This window comes from Crinia signifera, chromosome 11 (assembly GCF_055691185.1).
Source record: "Crinia signifera chromosome 11, ASM5569118v1, whole genome shotgun sequence".
Classification (NCBI taxonomy): domain Eukaryota; kingdom Metazoa; phylum Chordata; class Amphibia; order Anura; family Myobatrachidae; genus Crinia; species Crinia signifera.
In genome coordinates, this window is record NC_139227.1 from 122,544,057 (window position 1) to 122,560,336 (window position 16,280).

The 16,280-nt window shown below is 49.7% G+C and overlaps 1 protein-coding gene across 4 annotated transcripts in view; it reads left to right on the forward strand.

The window, feature by feature from the left end:
* Positions 1 to 16,280, forward strand: part of DENND2B (DENN domain containing 2B) — a 197,584-nt gene that overhangs the window by 151,585 nt on the left and 29,719 nt on the right. For all 4 annotated transcript variants that reach the window (XM_083164631.1, XM_083164630.1, XM_083164629.1 and 1 more), the window contains one exon: positions 2,084 to 2,153. In XM_083164631.1, the coding sequence (XP_083020757.1) occupies positions 2,084 to 2,153 (70 nt within the window). The remainder of the gene's footprint in view (positions 1 to 2,083; positions 2,154 to 16,280) is intronic.

Here is a 16,280-nt window from a genome sequence, read left to right on the forward strand (position 1 = left end):
GTGTGTGGGTGTCAGGGTATGACAGGTGTGTGGTGTCAGGGTATGACAGGTGTGTGGTGTCACGGTATGACAGGTGTGTGCGTGTCAGGGTATGACAGGTGTGTGGGTGTCAGGGTATGACAGGTGTGTGGTGTCAGGGTATGACAGGTGTGTGTTGTCAGGGTATGACAGGTGTGTGCGTGTCAGGGTATGACAGGTGTGTGGTGTCAGGGTATGACAGGTGTGTGGTGTCAGGTTATGACAGGTGTGTGCGTGTCAGGGTATGACAGGTGTGTGGTGTCAGGGTATGACAGGTGTGTGGTGTCAGGATATGACAGGTGTGTGGTGTCAGGATATGACAGGTGTGTGGTGTCAGGATATGACAGGTGTGTGGGTGTCAGGGTATGACAGGTCTGTGTGTGTCAGGGTATGACAGGTGTGTGGTGTCAGGGTATGACAGGTAGGTGTGTGTCAGGGTATGACAGGTGTGTGCGTGTCAGGATATGACAGGTGTGTGGTGTCAGGGTATGACAGGTAGGTGTGTGTCAGGGTATGACAGGTGTGTGGGTGTCAGGGTATGACAGATGCGTGGGTGTCAGGGTATGACAGGTGTGAGTGTCAGGGTATGACAGGTGTGTGGGTGTCAGGGTATGACAGGTGTGTGGTGTCAGGATATGACAGGTGTGTAGGTGTCAGGGTATGACAGGTGTGTGGTGTCAGGGTATGACAGGTGTGTGCGTGTCAGGGTATGACAGGTGTGTGGGTGTCAGGGTATGACAGGTGTGTGGTGTCAGGGTATGACAGGTGTGTGGTGTCAGGGTATGACAGGTGTGTGGTGTCAGGGTATGACAGGTGCGTGGGTGTCAGGGTATGACAGGTGTGAGTGTCAGGGTATGACAGGTGTGTGGTGTCAGGATATGACAGGTGTGTGGCGTCAGGATATGACAGGTGCGTGGGTGTCAGGGTATGACAGGTGCGTGCGTGTCAGGGTATGACAGGTGTGTCGGTGTCAGGGTATGACAGGTGTGTGGGTGTCAGGGTATGACAGGTGTGTGTGTGTCAGGGTATGACAGGTGTGTGTGTGTCAGGGTATGACAGATGCGTGTGTGTCAGGGTATGACAGGTGTGTGCGTGTCAGGGTATGACAGGTGTGTGTGTCAGGGTATGACAGGTCTGTGTGTGTCAGGGTATGACAGGTCTGTGTGTGTCAGGGTATGACAGGTAGGTGTGTGTCAGGGTATGACAGGTGTGTGCGTGTCAGGGTATGACAGGTGTGTGCGTGTCAGGATATGACAGGTGTGTGGTGTCAGGGTATGACAGGTGTGTGGTGTCAGGGTATGACAGGTGTGTGGTGTCAGGGTATGACAGGTGCGTGGGTGTCAGGGTATGACAGGTGTGAGTGTCAGGGTATGACAGGTGTGTGGTGTCAGGATATGACAGGTGCATGGGTGTCAGGGTATGACAGGTACGTGGGTGTCAGGGTATGACAGGTGCGTGCGTGTCAGGGTATGACAGGTCTGTGTGTGTCAGGGTATGACAGGTGTGTGGTGTCAGGGTATGACAGGTAGGTGTGTGTCAGGGTATGACAGGTGTGTGCGTGTCAGGATATGACAGGTGTGTGGTGTCAGGGTATGACAGGTAGGTGTGTGTCAGGGTATGACAGGTGTGTGATGTCAGGGTATGACAGGTGTGTGCGTGTCAGGGTATGACAGGTGTGTGGTGTCAGGGTATGACAGGTGTGTGGTGTCAGGGTATGACAGGTGTGTGGTGTCAGGGTATGACAGGTGTGTGCGTGTCAGGGTACGACAGGTGTGTGGTGTCAGGGTATGATAGGTGTGTGGTGTCAGGGTATGACAGGTAGGTGTGTAGGTGACATTGTGGTTTGCACATGTGCTTCCTGAATGCCAGACCCCTATGCCCTCAGAAGTGACACTTTGGGCAGATCACCGCAGTTTGGAAGTTCTTGCGCCAAGTCCGTGTCCAAACTGAGATTCCCTAAACTCCTGCTGAGTATGACCCACATCCTCCTCCGCAGCCTGTAATCAGCAGCTGTGACCCTGTCCCCCCCCGCAGATATTGTCACAGTGCGTTTCCTATGTTTCAGTGAGACATTCTCCTTTATGCTGACGGGGGAAGATGGCAGCAGAAGATTTGGATATTGCCGGCGATTACTGGTGAGCAAAGAGCCTTATCTGTATATTCACCAAACATGCGCTCTATAAATATTGGTTTTCTCGCTTTGAATTCCAACCATCTTACTGCTTACATGAAATAACATGGTCAGCATGGTAAAACAATGGTTAGCATTGCTGTATTACAGCTCCAGGGTCTTGGGTTAATTCCAACCACAGACCTATTATCATGCGTGTATATGTGCTCCCATGTCTTTGTGGGTTTCCTTTGGGTGCTACGGTTCTCCCATGCTACCCAATAGGCCGGATGGCCTGACGGACTGACACCCAGTCACTATACGGTTCCGGTGCCGGGATTTGTGGTTTCACAGCTCTGACATAAACTGCGGCTGTAATATAGTACACACAGGCCATGATCCTGCGGCATCTGTGATATAAGACACGCAGGAGACGATCCTGCGGCTGTAATATAGGACACACAGGCAATGATCCTGCGGCTGTAATATAGGACACACAGGCAATGATCCTGCGGCTGTTATATAGGACACACCGGCAGTGATCCTGTGGCTGTGATATAGTACACACAGGCTATGATCCTGCGGCTGTGATATACAGTAGGACACACAGGCAGTGATCCTGTGGCTGTGATATAGGACACACAGGCTATGATCCTGCGGATGTGATATAGGACACATATGCAATGATCCTGTGGCTGTGATATAGGACACACAGGCTATGATCCTGCGGCTGTGATATAGGACACACAGGCTATGATCCTGCGGCTGTGATATAGGACACACAGGTGATGATCCTGCGGCTGTGATATAGGACACACAGGCAGTGATCCTGTGGCTGTGATATAGGACACACAGGCTATGATCCTGCAGATGTGATATAGGACACATATGCAATGATCCTGTGGCTGTGATATAGGACACACAGGCTATGATCCTGCGGCTGTGATATAGGACACACAGGCTATGATCCTGCGGCTGTAATATAGGACACACAGGCTATGATCCTGCGGCTGTGATACAGGACACATATGCAATGATCCTGCGGCTGTGATATAGGACACAGGCTATTATCCTGCGGCTGTCATATAGGACACACATGCAATGATCCTGCGGCTGTCATATAGGACACACAGGTGATGATCCTGCGGCTGTGATACAGGACACACATGCAATGATCCTGCGGCTGTCATATAGGACACACAGGTGATGATCCTGCGGCTGTGATATAGGACACACAGATGATGATCCTGCGGCTGTGATATCGGACACACAGGCAGTGATCCTGTGGCTGTGATACAGGACACACATGCAATGATCCTGCGGCTGTCATATAGGACACACAGGTGATGATCCTGCGGCTGTGATACAGGACACACATGCAATGATCCTGCGGCTGTCATATAGGACACACAGGTGATGATCCTGCGGCTGTGATATAGGACACACAGATGATTATCCTGCGGCTGTGATATCGGACACACAGGCAGTGATCCTGCGGCTGTGATATAGGACACACAGGCACTGATCCTGCGGCTGTGATACAGGACACACAGGCTATGATCCTGCGGCTGTGATATAGGACACACAGGCAGTGATCCTGCGGCTGGGATATAGGACACACAGGTGATGATCCTGCGGCTGTGATATAGTACACACAGGCCATGATCCTGCGGCATCTGTGATATAGGACACACAGGCAGTAATCCTGCGGCTGTGATATAGGACACACAGGCAGTGATCCTGCGGCTGTGATATAGGACACACAGGTGTTGATCCTGCGGCTGTGATATAGGACACACAGGCTATGATCCTGCGGCTGTGATATAGGACACACAGGCAGTGATCCTGCGGCTGTGATATAGGACACACAGGCAGTGATCCTGCGGCTTTGATATAGGACACACAGGCTATGATCCTGCGGCTGTGATATAGGACACACAGGCTATGAACCTGCGGCTGTGATATAGGACACACAGGCAGTGATCCTGCGGCTGTGATATAGGACACACAGGCTATGATCCTGCGGCTGTGATATAGGACACACAGGCAGTGGTCCTGCGGCTGTGATATAGGACACACAGGTGATGATCCTGCGGCTGTGATATAGGACACACAGGCTATGATCCTGCGGCTGTGATATAGGACACACAGGCTATGATCCTGCGGCTGTGATATAGGACACACAGGCTATGATCCTGCGGCTGTGATATAGGACACACAGGCTATGATCCTGCGGCTGTAATACGTGCAATGATCATGCAGCTGAGCTGTAAGATATACTGTAATAATGCCAGCACTTGTATTATTGTACACGGTGGGGGACAGTCTGCTCATATAATCTCCACTCCGCACTATGAAATAACAGACTTTTATTACTAGATGAGTGTTTGGGGTCATGTTATTCTGGGACTGAGCACAGATGTTCTGAGCGCTGTGCAATACATGAGGACTGAGTACAGTATATGTAAGAACATTAGTCACTATTGATACTCCCCCCTCATTCACTGGTTTGCTAGTTGTTTTTTCCCCTCTCTTACTGTGTCTCCCTCATATCTCTCCTTCCCCCCCCTCCCCCCAGTCCAGGGATGCCAGTTGCTTTTTCCCCTGTATTCATAGCTTTTTCCCTCTTTCGCCCCTCTCTTAACTTCTCTATCTTTCTTTCTTTCTTTCTTTCTTTCATTACCCATTCTCTCCCTCATCTCTCTCTGCCCCCTCCTATTGCTGTCCCTTTCCCCATCTATCTCCCTTTCTTTCTCACTCCCCTATCTCTTTCTGAGACTCCCCCACCCTCCCATCTCATTCTTCCTTTCTCTGTAGCCATCTCTCGCTCTCTGAGACCCCCCACCCTCCCATCTCACACCCTCTCTTAAGGCCCCCATACACTAGGGCAACTTGTCCTAAGGACAAGTCAGCCCTGATCTCCCCTGAGCTTCCCCGGCAGCTCCCCGGGGGAGCTTGATAAGATTTGGCACTTGATGTGCCATTTTGTACATGTGATAAATCGGATGCGATTTATCACATGTAAAAATCCAGAGAGCTGCAGGGGAGCTGGCGGTCTGTGGGAGCGGGGACCGGTCCGAGGGGGAGCGGCAGGAGCAGGCTGGGAGTGGGGACCGGTCTGGGGAGCGGCAGGAGCAGGCTGGGAGTGGGGACCGGTCTGGGGAGCGGCAGGAGCAGGCTGGGAGTGGTGACCGGTCCGAGGGAGCGGCGCGAGATGTAGCTGCAGGCAGGGAGCGGGGACCGCGGCGCAGTGCAGATCATAGAGACCGGGGGCGCAGCGGGAGAATAGAAAGAAATCCTATTCAAAAGACTGGGCGGCCACTGATTGGCTGGGAACTCAGCCAATCAGCGGCTGCCCAGTCTTTTGAATAGGATGGTTTCTATTCTCCCGCTCGCCGTGGGGACCGCAGAGCAGTGGGAGAATACAAACCATCCTATTCAAAAGACTGGGTGGCTGCTGATTGTCTGACTTCCCAGCCAATCAGCGGCCACCCAGTCTTTTGAATAGCATTTCTTTCTATTTCTTACCTGTCTGCACGTCCCGGCTCCCCTCCTGGCTTCAATCAATTCTATGGAGACGGACCACAATAAAATGGCCGCCCCATAAAGCAGACAGTTCTCTGAAACTGTCTGCGGTATGGGGGCGGCCATTTTATCGTGGTCCGTCTGCATAGAATTAATTGAAGCCAGGAGGGGAGCCGGGATGCGCGGACAGATATGCCTGCGGCGATGGGGGGGGGGGGGGGGGGGTGTAACACGGGGGGAGGCCGGCGGGGAATTTATTTTTGAGACCCTCCCCCCCAACCTCCCATCTCACTCCCTCTCTTACCCTGATCCTCCCCTCATCTTCCTCTCTGCCCTCTCCCATCACTGTCCCCTCCCCATCTCACTCCCTCTCTTACCCTGATCCTCCCTCCTCTTCCTCTCTGTCCTCTCCCATCACCGCCTGCTCCCCATCTCACTCCCTCTCATACCCTGTCTCTACTCCTCATTCTTCCTTTCTCTATAGCCATCTTTCTTTCTCTCTCAAAGACCCACCTACCAAGGGCGTAACTACCATATGTGCAGGGGGTGCAGCTGCTATGGGCCTGTCAAAGTATCATGTGCTATATACATTTTTCAGCATTAGTTGATGAATAGGGGCCCTTACAAACTTTTGCTATGGGGCCCAAATGTATCTAGTTACGCCCTTGCCACCTACCCTCCCATCTCTCTCCCTCTCTTACCCTGTCTCTCCCTCATCTTGCTCTGCCAATCTTCCAAGCTCCTCCTCCCTTGTCTTTTTCCAGGTGACCAATAGCGATCAGGTTGCCAGCATGTTGTCTTTTATTGGTGAAAGTATTTCAATGCAGGGGGAGCCTATGGTGTCTCTGACTGTCTCAGTAACAGCTGTGTGTGAGCCTCTTATAGCTGTTGTTGGGTGCGTGATGTGACACACAGGAATGCTATTGTCATAGTACACATATTCCTATGATAAGCGGAGAGCAGTCTCGAAATCAAACGCTGTGAAAAACCTGCAAATTGCAAGTGGAACCCAATAGGGTGGAGACCGTGTTAGATCATCTTACTTAAGAGACATTGGGCCAGATTCTCTAAGCTTCAAAAGTGATAAAATGGAGAGTGATAAACTGCCAGCCAATCAGCTCCTTTCTGCCATGTCACAGACTGTGTTTGAAAAATGTCAGACAGGAGCTGATTGGCTGACTGTTTATCACTCTCCATTTTATCACTTTTGAAGCTTAGAGAACCTGGCCCATTGGCAGGTATATAACTGCACGGTGAGCGCATGGCAGCGAATCACGTGCGCTCGCCGTTATCCACAATTTGCCGCCAGCCTGCCGGTCACCATATTTAACGCCTCAGGGGCTCACTGCCCCTGATGGCCAAAATAGCACAATAGGGCGACACGGCGGAAGCAGGCATGATGGCGGACACCCGGCTCTGCACAGGCAGGAGGGGGACAGGGCGGCCGCTGTGCAGAGGGAGACGGAGGGCTGCAGCTCACATCCACCGGCCGGAGCACAAGAGAGGTCCGGGTGACCCAGGCAGAAGTCAGTGCTGAGCTGGTCCCGCTCCGTGCATATGTAATGAGCGGGACCCAGCACAGTGAATACTTAATGAGCGGGTCCCCGCCAATGTGATGAAAAAAAAACTAAAAACTAAAAAGTCAAAATATATTTATGTGGTGCCTTTCAAGAAATAAAAATAGCAAGATCCTTCAAATAATAAATAAACTGATTTTTTTAGACAAAATTACAGTTCACCTAAAAAAGATGTCGAAAGCAGAACAGAGAACTTCACCCCCCAAAAAAGTGATCATTGAATACGGCGAATATCATGGGAGAAATAATTCACAGTTTTGCCGAAAAACCGCCCTGTTCACCGAAAAAAAACGGTGAATCAAGAGCATTGAATACTTGCCATTGTATGAGTGTAATGCATCGCCATAGCAACAGTTATCGACAATGTGTGAACAATTACAATAAAGCTATAGCCCACTGCCACATCGGGGGGGGGTGGCTAGAATAGGGATTGCTATAGACCATCGGTGATTCAAATCATTGATGGTTTGTGACCGATGGTGAATACTTTTCACCATCGATGGGGGAGAACCAGATGTTTTCCTTCCATCGATGGCACAGCAAAACCGATGTGTTGCTTTTTTTTTTAAGTGCCGGGACACGGAGCATAGCTCCGCCCCCGACTCCCGCGAAGCCCCCCGCCCCGTGTTTTGTTTGGCCTACAGGCCAATCAGTCAAACAAAATGGATGACCTTCGATAAGTAAAATATTGATGGCCATCCATTGCATAGTTTAGCACCATCGATGGTGAGTTGCAATATTGCCATCGATGGCAATAGCAATGATGGCCATCCTTAGGCTAGAGATCCAGAGCACACCTATGAGCCTAGTTACCGCCTGGATGCCCCGTCAGCTATTTGAAACCCAAGTAGACAAGTGTAGGCAAATAATATGGATACAGCCATGTTATAAGGGAGCAACTACTCTTCCTATTCCCATGATGCACTGCTTTTGACCTCATTTCATCCCTTCTGCATACCTTTCTGGTTACGTAATGACATCATGTCATGTAACTGTGGTTGCCATGGCGATGGCATGACACTTGGCAAACCACAAATATTTATAAGGAGCTTCAAGTAGAGGAACAAGGGAAATAGAACAGCTCCATGTTTCATCTTAGAGGTTTCACAAGATTGTAGCTCTAAAAAAGCAACCGGCCCACTTCTATTCCAGACAGAGATACGTCTCAGCGTGGGTCGTCGGCGACAGAGTTTATGCAACTGATTCCAGATTCATAGAGCATCACATAACTCACGTTGTTTTTACAATTCTGTACAGACGATTGTATCATTTCTGTTTATCTGTCTCATAACTATAAAAGTTTGTGCTTTGGTTTTATATATTATCTACTGGAAGCCTCTTTAGATGATCGGGGGTAGAACTATTCTGTTACAATGTACAGTGATACGGTATGTGTACAGTGTGGTTCTGACAAGAGCAGGGTTGTCTGGCAGCGCCCCCTATCCTTCAGTTTGGTAATGGCAATCTCTGCATATAGTACCAGTGTTGGCGCTGCATCAGTTAAGTATAGGGAGATGGAGGATACTTATCTTCTAGCCTAGAAGCCGTAACACCAGAAATCGAAGATAAGTATCCTCCATCTCCCTATACTTAACTGATGCAGCGCCAACACTGGTACTAAATTCTTTTTTTGTCAAACTTGCAACGTCCTGGGACTTTAAGGGATAGTCCCTTCTTGTAACAGTGAGGCAGCAAAGCATCAGAAGCAGCGCCGCCAAAGGACCTATCTGTGCATAGTCCACAGTTCCGCCCTCACTGAACTCATGAGGAAGCCCAGTTACGGATCTCCGTACGAAGGTAGGCGTGACATGAAGTTCTACATCACCCATATGTGCATACACATAGGGACTAATTCAGACTTGATCAGAAGGGGCCAAATGGTGGGGCACCTGCGCATGTGCACGTCAGCGGCCACCCCGTATTCGCCCATCTCCGGCTAAAATTAAAGGTCAGTCATCAGTGACATTTTATTTCGGAAGTGGATAGAAATCATTAGATCATCGGTGACCATCGACTGATTTCTGTCCTCTTCGGACACATACGAGGGGATGTGTTCTCGGACAGGCGGTGCTGACCTGTTCGCTAGGATGTGAGTGAACGCAGTCTAACGAACAGGTCTGAATTAGGCCCATTATTCGATGGTGAGTGATTATCGAATGATTTCTCCGGCTAGCAGCTTCATTTAGCGAACACATCCCACCTGAATCAGACCCTTTGTTTCTGTACAGAAAGCGTTGAATCTTTCCATGGGGTACGGTAATGAGATCTGGTCCCGGGGGGCTTCCCTCTAGCTGAACTCTATACTCACCATTGGGAGGCGTGAGTCAGGCATCGGGTTCATAGCAACTTTGTAGCTACAACAATAAAAGAGATTTCTTGGGAGTTATCACGGAGCTGTGATATCAGACTGGGTGCCACAAGCTGCAGATACGTCGCTGGCCGCCATTCAATGCCAGATAAGGAGTTTGGGATTAGGGGAAATCTGGGCACTGGAAGCTTTAGTTTAACAAGAGAAACATTTATGCAAGAATAGTTTTTCTGGCGATTATATCAATAAGCAACAATTAGGAAGCACGTAGCGGTCTGTAAGAGACATGAAATCCTCACGTTGTGCGTGTCAGTAACATACTGCAGGCAGTGGTGGACCTAGAAATTCTGCCCCCCCCCCCCACACACACACACACACATTTATTATCATTTTATCTAAATGCTCATTGCCAGGGGTTTCATGTTCGTTGCCAAAGGTTTACAGGCTCGTTTCATGCTTGTTTCCAGTGGTTTCTTATTCATTGCCAGTGTTTCTTTTTAATGTTACCAGTGGGTTACATGCTCATTGCCAGGGATTTACATGCCCATTGCCTGGAGCGATATAGGTTTCCAAGCAACCGGATAATAATACACCTTAAGTGTAACCAGGTTGTTTTTGCCTTGTAAATGATTGCCGCTTTAACCCTTTGAGCGCCAAGTCAATTTGGCAAAATAGGTGTTACAATTGCCAAGCCAACATTTGTATTCATCACAATGACCGGTACTGTTTTACTGCTTTCACATTGCAGAAATGGGTAATGACACGGTATTCTTAAATGGGACTTTAAAACGGGTCTGAGCCTTGAGACCTTTCACATTGCAGGTGAAAACCGTTTTAAAAATCATTTAATACCATTCAAACATTCAACCCGTTTAACCCCCAAGGGACACGTTTCAAGCCATTGAAATAGAGCCATTCACACTGCCTAAAAAACGGCTTTAAAACGTGTAGGACTCTGCTTTTTAACCGTGTTGAAATACCGGTTATCTTTAACCGGTAAATCAACTCTGGCACTTTCACATTGCAGCCTTAAACGTTTTAAAATGGAAAAAAACAGCAATATACCGTTTTAAAAGTGCGATGTGAAAGGGGTATTACCTTACACAGGAAATTTGGGGTCAAACTGGTTTTGCCGTGTAAATGATTGCTGCTTTAAAAAAACTGGAGATTTCTTCCCAAATCTCTCACTTTCTGAATCTCTCATCCTATTAAATCTCACCCATAATCTTTTCAGACACCATTTTTGTGTTTGAATTTATATAACAAATGTGAGCGGCGCTGGCACTTCTAGTGGATATTTTGCACATCGCTCACAGAGATGTTGGCACTCACAGGGTTAAAAATACGGGCTTTTTCCCACATCTCCTGCAACTTGCACCCTACTACATATATCACTTGGTGTCATTGTAGCATTTACCAGTGTGCCGTGTGTGTGTGTTTGGGGGGGGGGTCTTGTAACAAGGAGATATGAGGGCGCAGTATTGGCTATTTACTAAGTATCCACAATTGTCCGATTAGGTTCCTGTAGTCACACTGTGTAATGAATGCGATATCTTACGGTACACCCCTTTTCTGTTCATGTAAACGCGTCACCCAACAATCTTAGAATGTTCTACAGGTTTGTTTTTCCATCTGTTGTTTTTGTGCTGTTTATAGACAGATTCCGTCACTGCGCAGCGTGTTATACGCAGCCTGATCGCTCGGCGTTGGGGTCAGCCAAACATAGTAAGGGCTGCATCATAAATATTTTGAGGAGACAAAGAACATAAATTATTAATTGCTTTGAAAAGAGACCTCGTTAATGTTGTTATCAGCTGCAATATTGTATCTCTGGAACTTGTTGTTGACCAGTGACCAGGCGCTACAATGTGCAGCACCCTGGGGGTCAGTGGGGGGTGGGGCAGTGGCGGGGACCAAATAAATGCCTTGTATTGTAGGAAACATTGTATCAGGTCTGTGTGTGGTTCCCATTCACTTATCATTGGCAAATGTCTGGGATTGCTCATTGCAGTTACATAGGTCACTATGGAGACCAACATTGTAATACACAGACCTGGTATAATCTCATTGCTGCGTTCTCCAGCTCACACATTATTAGTAATGATAGTGCTAGAGGCACGGGCTGAGAGAACATCAGGGCTGGCTACACAGAGATCTACCAACAGGTCATGTTTCCCAGACCACCTAGCTGGTGCACAGGTGCAGTCATTACCAACTGTCACATTTCCCAGACCACCTAGCTGGCGCACAGGTGCAGTCATTACCAACTGTCACATTTCCCAGACCACCTAGCTGGCGCACAGGTGCAGTCATTACTAATGGTCACATTCCCAGACCACCTAGCTGGTGCACAGGTGCAGTCATTACCAACTGTCACATTTCCCAGACCACCTAGCTGGTGCACAGCTGTAGTCATTACTAATGGTCACATTCCCAGACCACCTAGCTGGTGCACAGGTGCTGTCATTATTAACTTATGGTGCCCACACACGCACCGATCCCGGCGGTGCGATGCTATGCGATGGGGTGCGCGCTCCCGCGGCACCTCATCGCACAGTACAAAAAGTATGTGCTGCACATGCCTGGAAAACATGGATTGTAGACCTGGTTTGGCCACTTAGGTGTACAGTACATTATATAGTGAATTTACTGCAGTTCACTCTAGGCTGATAGCTTAATGAGGTTATGTAATGACTGACAGGCTGCTGGTGTTTGGTGTTTTCTGGGCATGTCAAAGCCAGGGGAGTCTGAGTCCTGGGACCCAGCTTCTCTGACTATTTTGTCCGATGTTCACACAGTGGTTCCGCAGTTGCGTCTTTGGAGGCAGCAGTGGACCAGAGATGACTGTAGTGTTTTTAAACACGATGCCTTCTGACACAGCAGCTGCGTACACAGATGCACCAGCTGTGCCCAGAGGAGTAGCTAGGTGACATGGTGCCCGGAGCAACACATTCTTACACATGATGCCACACAAACTTAAATGCCCATTACAGAATATGCCCCACTGTAGTGCTCATTACACAGGATTGGACTAAATCCCGGCGGTCGGAATCCTGGTCGGAATCCCGGACCAGTGATCTCCTCCTCCCTGCACAGCTTCCGGGTGCAGGGAGGAGGAAAGGGAGCCCTCACACAGCCGGGTAAGGGTTCAGGGAGGGAGGGGGGGACCCGCAGCACATCGCCGGTAATCGCCTTGGCGTTAATAACCGCATATGTTACTGCATATGCGGTTATTAACTCTGCGAGTGCCGGCAATGTGCTGCGCTGGTTGTTAGAGAATCCCGCCCACTGACTTAGATTTGTGAGCACTGTAGGATTAATTTGATGGTCGCAGTGCTCAGGGCATATTTGCTGGGCAGCGGGGGATGCGCATCCGCATGCCCGGCAGGCACCTTTACATGGCTTGCCTTGCAGTGAAATACCGCTGCTTAGATGCGCTGTATTTCCCTTGATACTCCCCTTGTATACCGCTCACCACATATCTAACCACCTTCCACCCTCTACTAACATTTGCTCATTTATCTCCTAGATAATGTACCGTGTACAGTAACAGCTGTAAGCAAACACTTATATGTAGTCATTATTTAACTGAGATTTCCTGGTCAGCAGTGCCCGGTTACAGCACACATGGGCCTGGGGACAAAAACATTCAGGGTCTGTGCTGAGAATAGGAGGAGCCAGATGCTGCAAAGGGGAGGAGCTGTGGTCAGTGCTGTATGGGTGTAGCTTTGCAGTGTGGGTGTGGCCAGTGCCCGTTTCCAGCAAATCCGGCTGCCCCACCCCTCTCCCCAAAACAAGTCCTTCTGTCAATCAAGCAGCAGCATTTGCAAAACTGCAGTGTGATCGCAGGACCCGTCTTGTACGTGCTCAGAACTGGTCCTGTGTGTGTTTCCCGATCATAGGGAAACTGCGCTGCGGCTGGCACAGGTGATCATGGCTGAATCAGGCCCTCTGTTCTGTATGCGTCCACTTGGCGGCCATAGAAAATATTACAGTGTTACATACATTAAAGGGGCCTACACAAGTGCAGAAGTGCTGTGCGCTCCGCGCTTTGTGCTGCGTGACCTGTCAGGGTCAGTGTTCTCCGGTGAGAACGATTAATATCCAGCAATATTAGTATTAATTGCCAGGCAATAGTGACATGCGGGGCTGCGCATTGCTATCACGTACAGTAGCGGCTCTTACTGTTTTGGAGGAGGGGGGCTACTGCAGTGTGTTCCACCCCCTCCACTGCAACTGCCGCTGTCACCGCCACCGCGCTCCACTGCTGCTGGACAGTGGCCTAACAATAGCACCTCATCCCCCGCAGTCGCGGGGAGGCGCAGTGTAAGTGCGGGCGCCGGGGGGCTGCGGTGCTATTGTAATAGCGGTACGGTGCGGGTGGGAGCTGGGATGCCTGTCAGCGCTGCAGTGGTCCCGGCTCCCGTCCTGGCTTCATTCTGATGATATAGAGAATGGACCATCATAAAATGTCCGCCCCCATATAGCAGACAGTTCTCTGAAACTGTCTGCTGTATGGGGGTGGACATTTTGTGATGGTCCGTTCTTCATATCAGAATGAAGCCAGGACGGGAGCGACCAATGCAGCGCTGACAGGCATCCCAGCTCCCACCCACGCCGATGACAGCCGGACTCCCACCCACGCCGATGACAGCCGGACTCCTGAGTATGTAAGTATACATGTAGTATGTATGTATATGTGGCAGGCGGGGGGTTTGGGGTTGGGAGGGTGCACCAGAAACCTTTGGCAGGGTGGTGCAATTTTTGGAAGTTACGCCACTGCTGCTGGAATCCTGCACGGGGCCAGCGCATGTGCAGTAATTTCATAGATACTGTGCATGTGCTGGCCCAAGCCTCCTCCTTTGCAGCAGCCCCCGGAGGCTTGATTCGGGTTCCCGGGTTCCGGCACATGCGCAGGACCTGTTTTGGGGGCTGCCGCGCATTTGCGCAGAGAGAGGCATCCCGGAGGGAGGGAACACCTCCCGATAGGACTGCCTTGGTGACTGGCAGGTCAGACTTCCAATAAGAAGTCACTGCCAGTCACAGTGAAGCCAGTGCAGCCTCACAGACTGCATCTGGCTTCACTTTAGGCGGAGACTGTGGCGGATTTTACCTGGGGCGGGCTGAAGCCCATAGGTAAAAACCGCCACTGCCCCCCATGGCACATAGCCATGTAGGGGCATTTTCTAACTGATCTAGGGCCAGATGCACTAAGCTTCAAAAGTGATAAAATGAAGAATGATAAAAAAAAACAACAACCAATCAGCTCCTGCCTGACATTTTTCAAACACAGCCTGTGACATGGCAGATAGGAGCTGATTGGCTGGCTGTATATCATTCTCCATTTGATCACGTTTGAAGCTTAGTGCATCTGGCTATGTGTGTAGGCCCCATTAGTCTCTGAGTCTCGGTAACTGTATCGTATGTAAAGGCGACCTGGGGTTCTCCGATTTCCCAGAATTAGCAGCGGAGATACGCAGGCTGCAGCTTGACTGCATTGCAACACTAATCGCGTCCTAGCGGAGTGATATTTCATAGTGTGAATTCTTTGAGTCAGCTCCCAGCAGATATTGTTCCTGGACCGCTCTGCGACCGGCAATGTAATGCTTTTACTGGCTGTGCTGCACGATCGCACTTTCCTGGTGACTCTCCAAGACCCCTGGCATCATTTCCACATTCCTTCACATTTGACACAATGGGGTTTAACCAAAATCCAACATACTTGATTTAATCACCATGGCCGGCCGGCTCTTCTACCTAATAAGGACAAGAAAGGGGATTGAAGTCCCTCACTGTGATGGGGTGATGCATTCAGTGTAAAGATGGGGCCAGATTTATAGCTTAATCTGAAAATCAGCGTTTCCAGGGGCAACGCCTGCACCTGTCACATTGCTTAGGGCCGTGAGATGTAACTAGCAAGCGCTGGGCAAGTAAATTAGGCCAGAAAGGTTCTTGTTGTCATTTATACTCAGACACTAAGGGCCTGATTCAGTCGCTTCAGGGAACACAGAGCCTTCCATGTAAATGAATGAAATGGGGGTGGGGTGTGATGTGTTGCAGGGGGAGCGGGGGCTGTACAGAGGCTGAGACACATCATTGTAGCCACTCCCTTGCTATATAATGCAGAGATTGCTGGCATTATACAGATGGGGGCGTGGATAGGATGAAGCGAATCAGCAAGGACCACCCAAAGTGGGTGGCGGGTTACGCAGAGATTTGGGATACTTGTCGGGGGGCCACGAGGTTCACCTGATTTTCGGCTCACAGCTGATCTGGGAGAATAGCCAAATAAGATTTAGGGATTTACTTCGCCCATCACCATACTGCGCAGCTAGTCTGCAAACAAAGTCTCACCTTGCCTGCTTCTTGCAGGTATATAGCCACACAGGCTTCAGCCTTGCTCGTCTTCCACAAGTATCCGCATGCAATCTCAGTCATGCCTCTGACACATACTTGCCTACTTTTGAAAACTAGTTTCAGGGAGATTATAGTTGGTGGCAGAATTTTGCACAGCGCCCCATTGAGGGGGGCGTGTCATGTTCTAACCAAAGGGCGTGTCTAGTTCCATATATGGAGAGATTGTGAAAAGAGATTGTGAACGTGGCACCTAGAAGCGTGGGTGTGTACTGCTACATCTGAGAGGGATCTTTTACAATGACTTATATCCAAATGTAGATGAGCTCAAAGCAGTTAGTAAGAGCTACTATACTTGGTAAAGTGCTGGGAAATGGTGCTGATGATT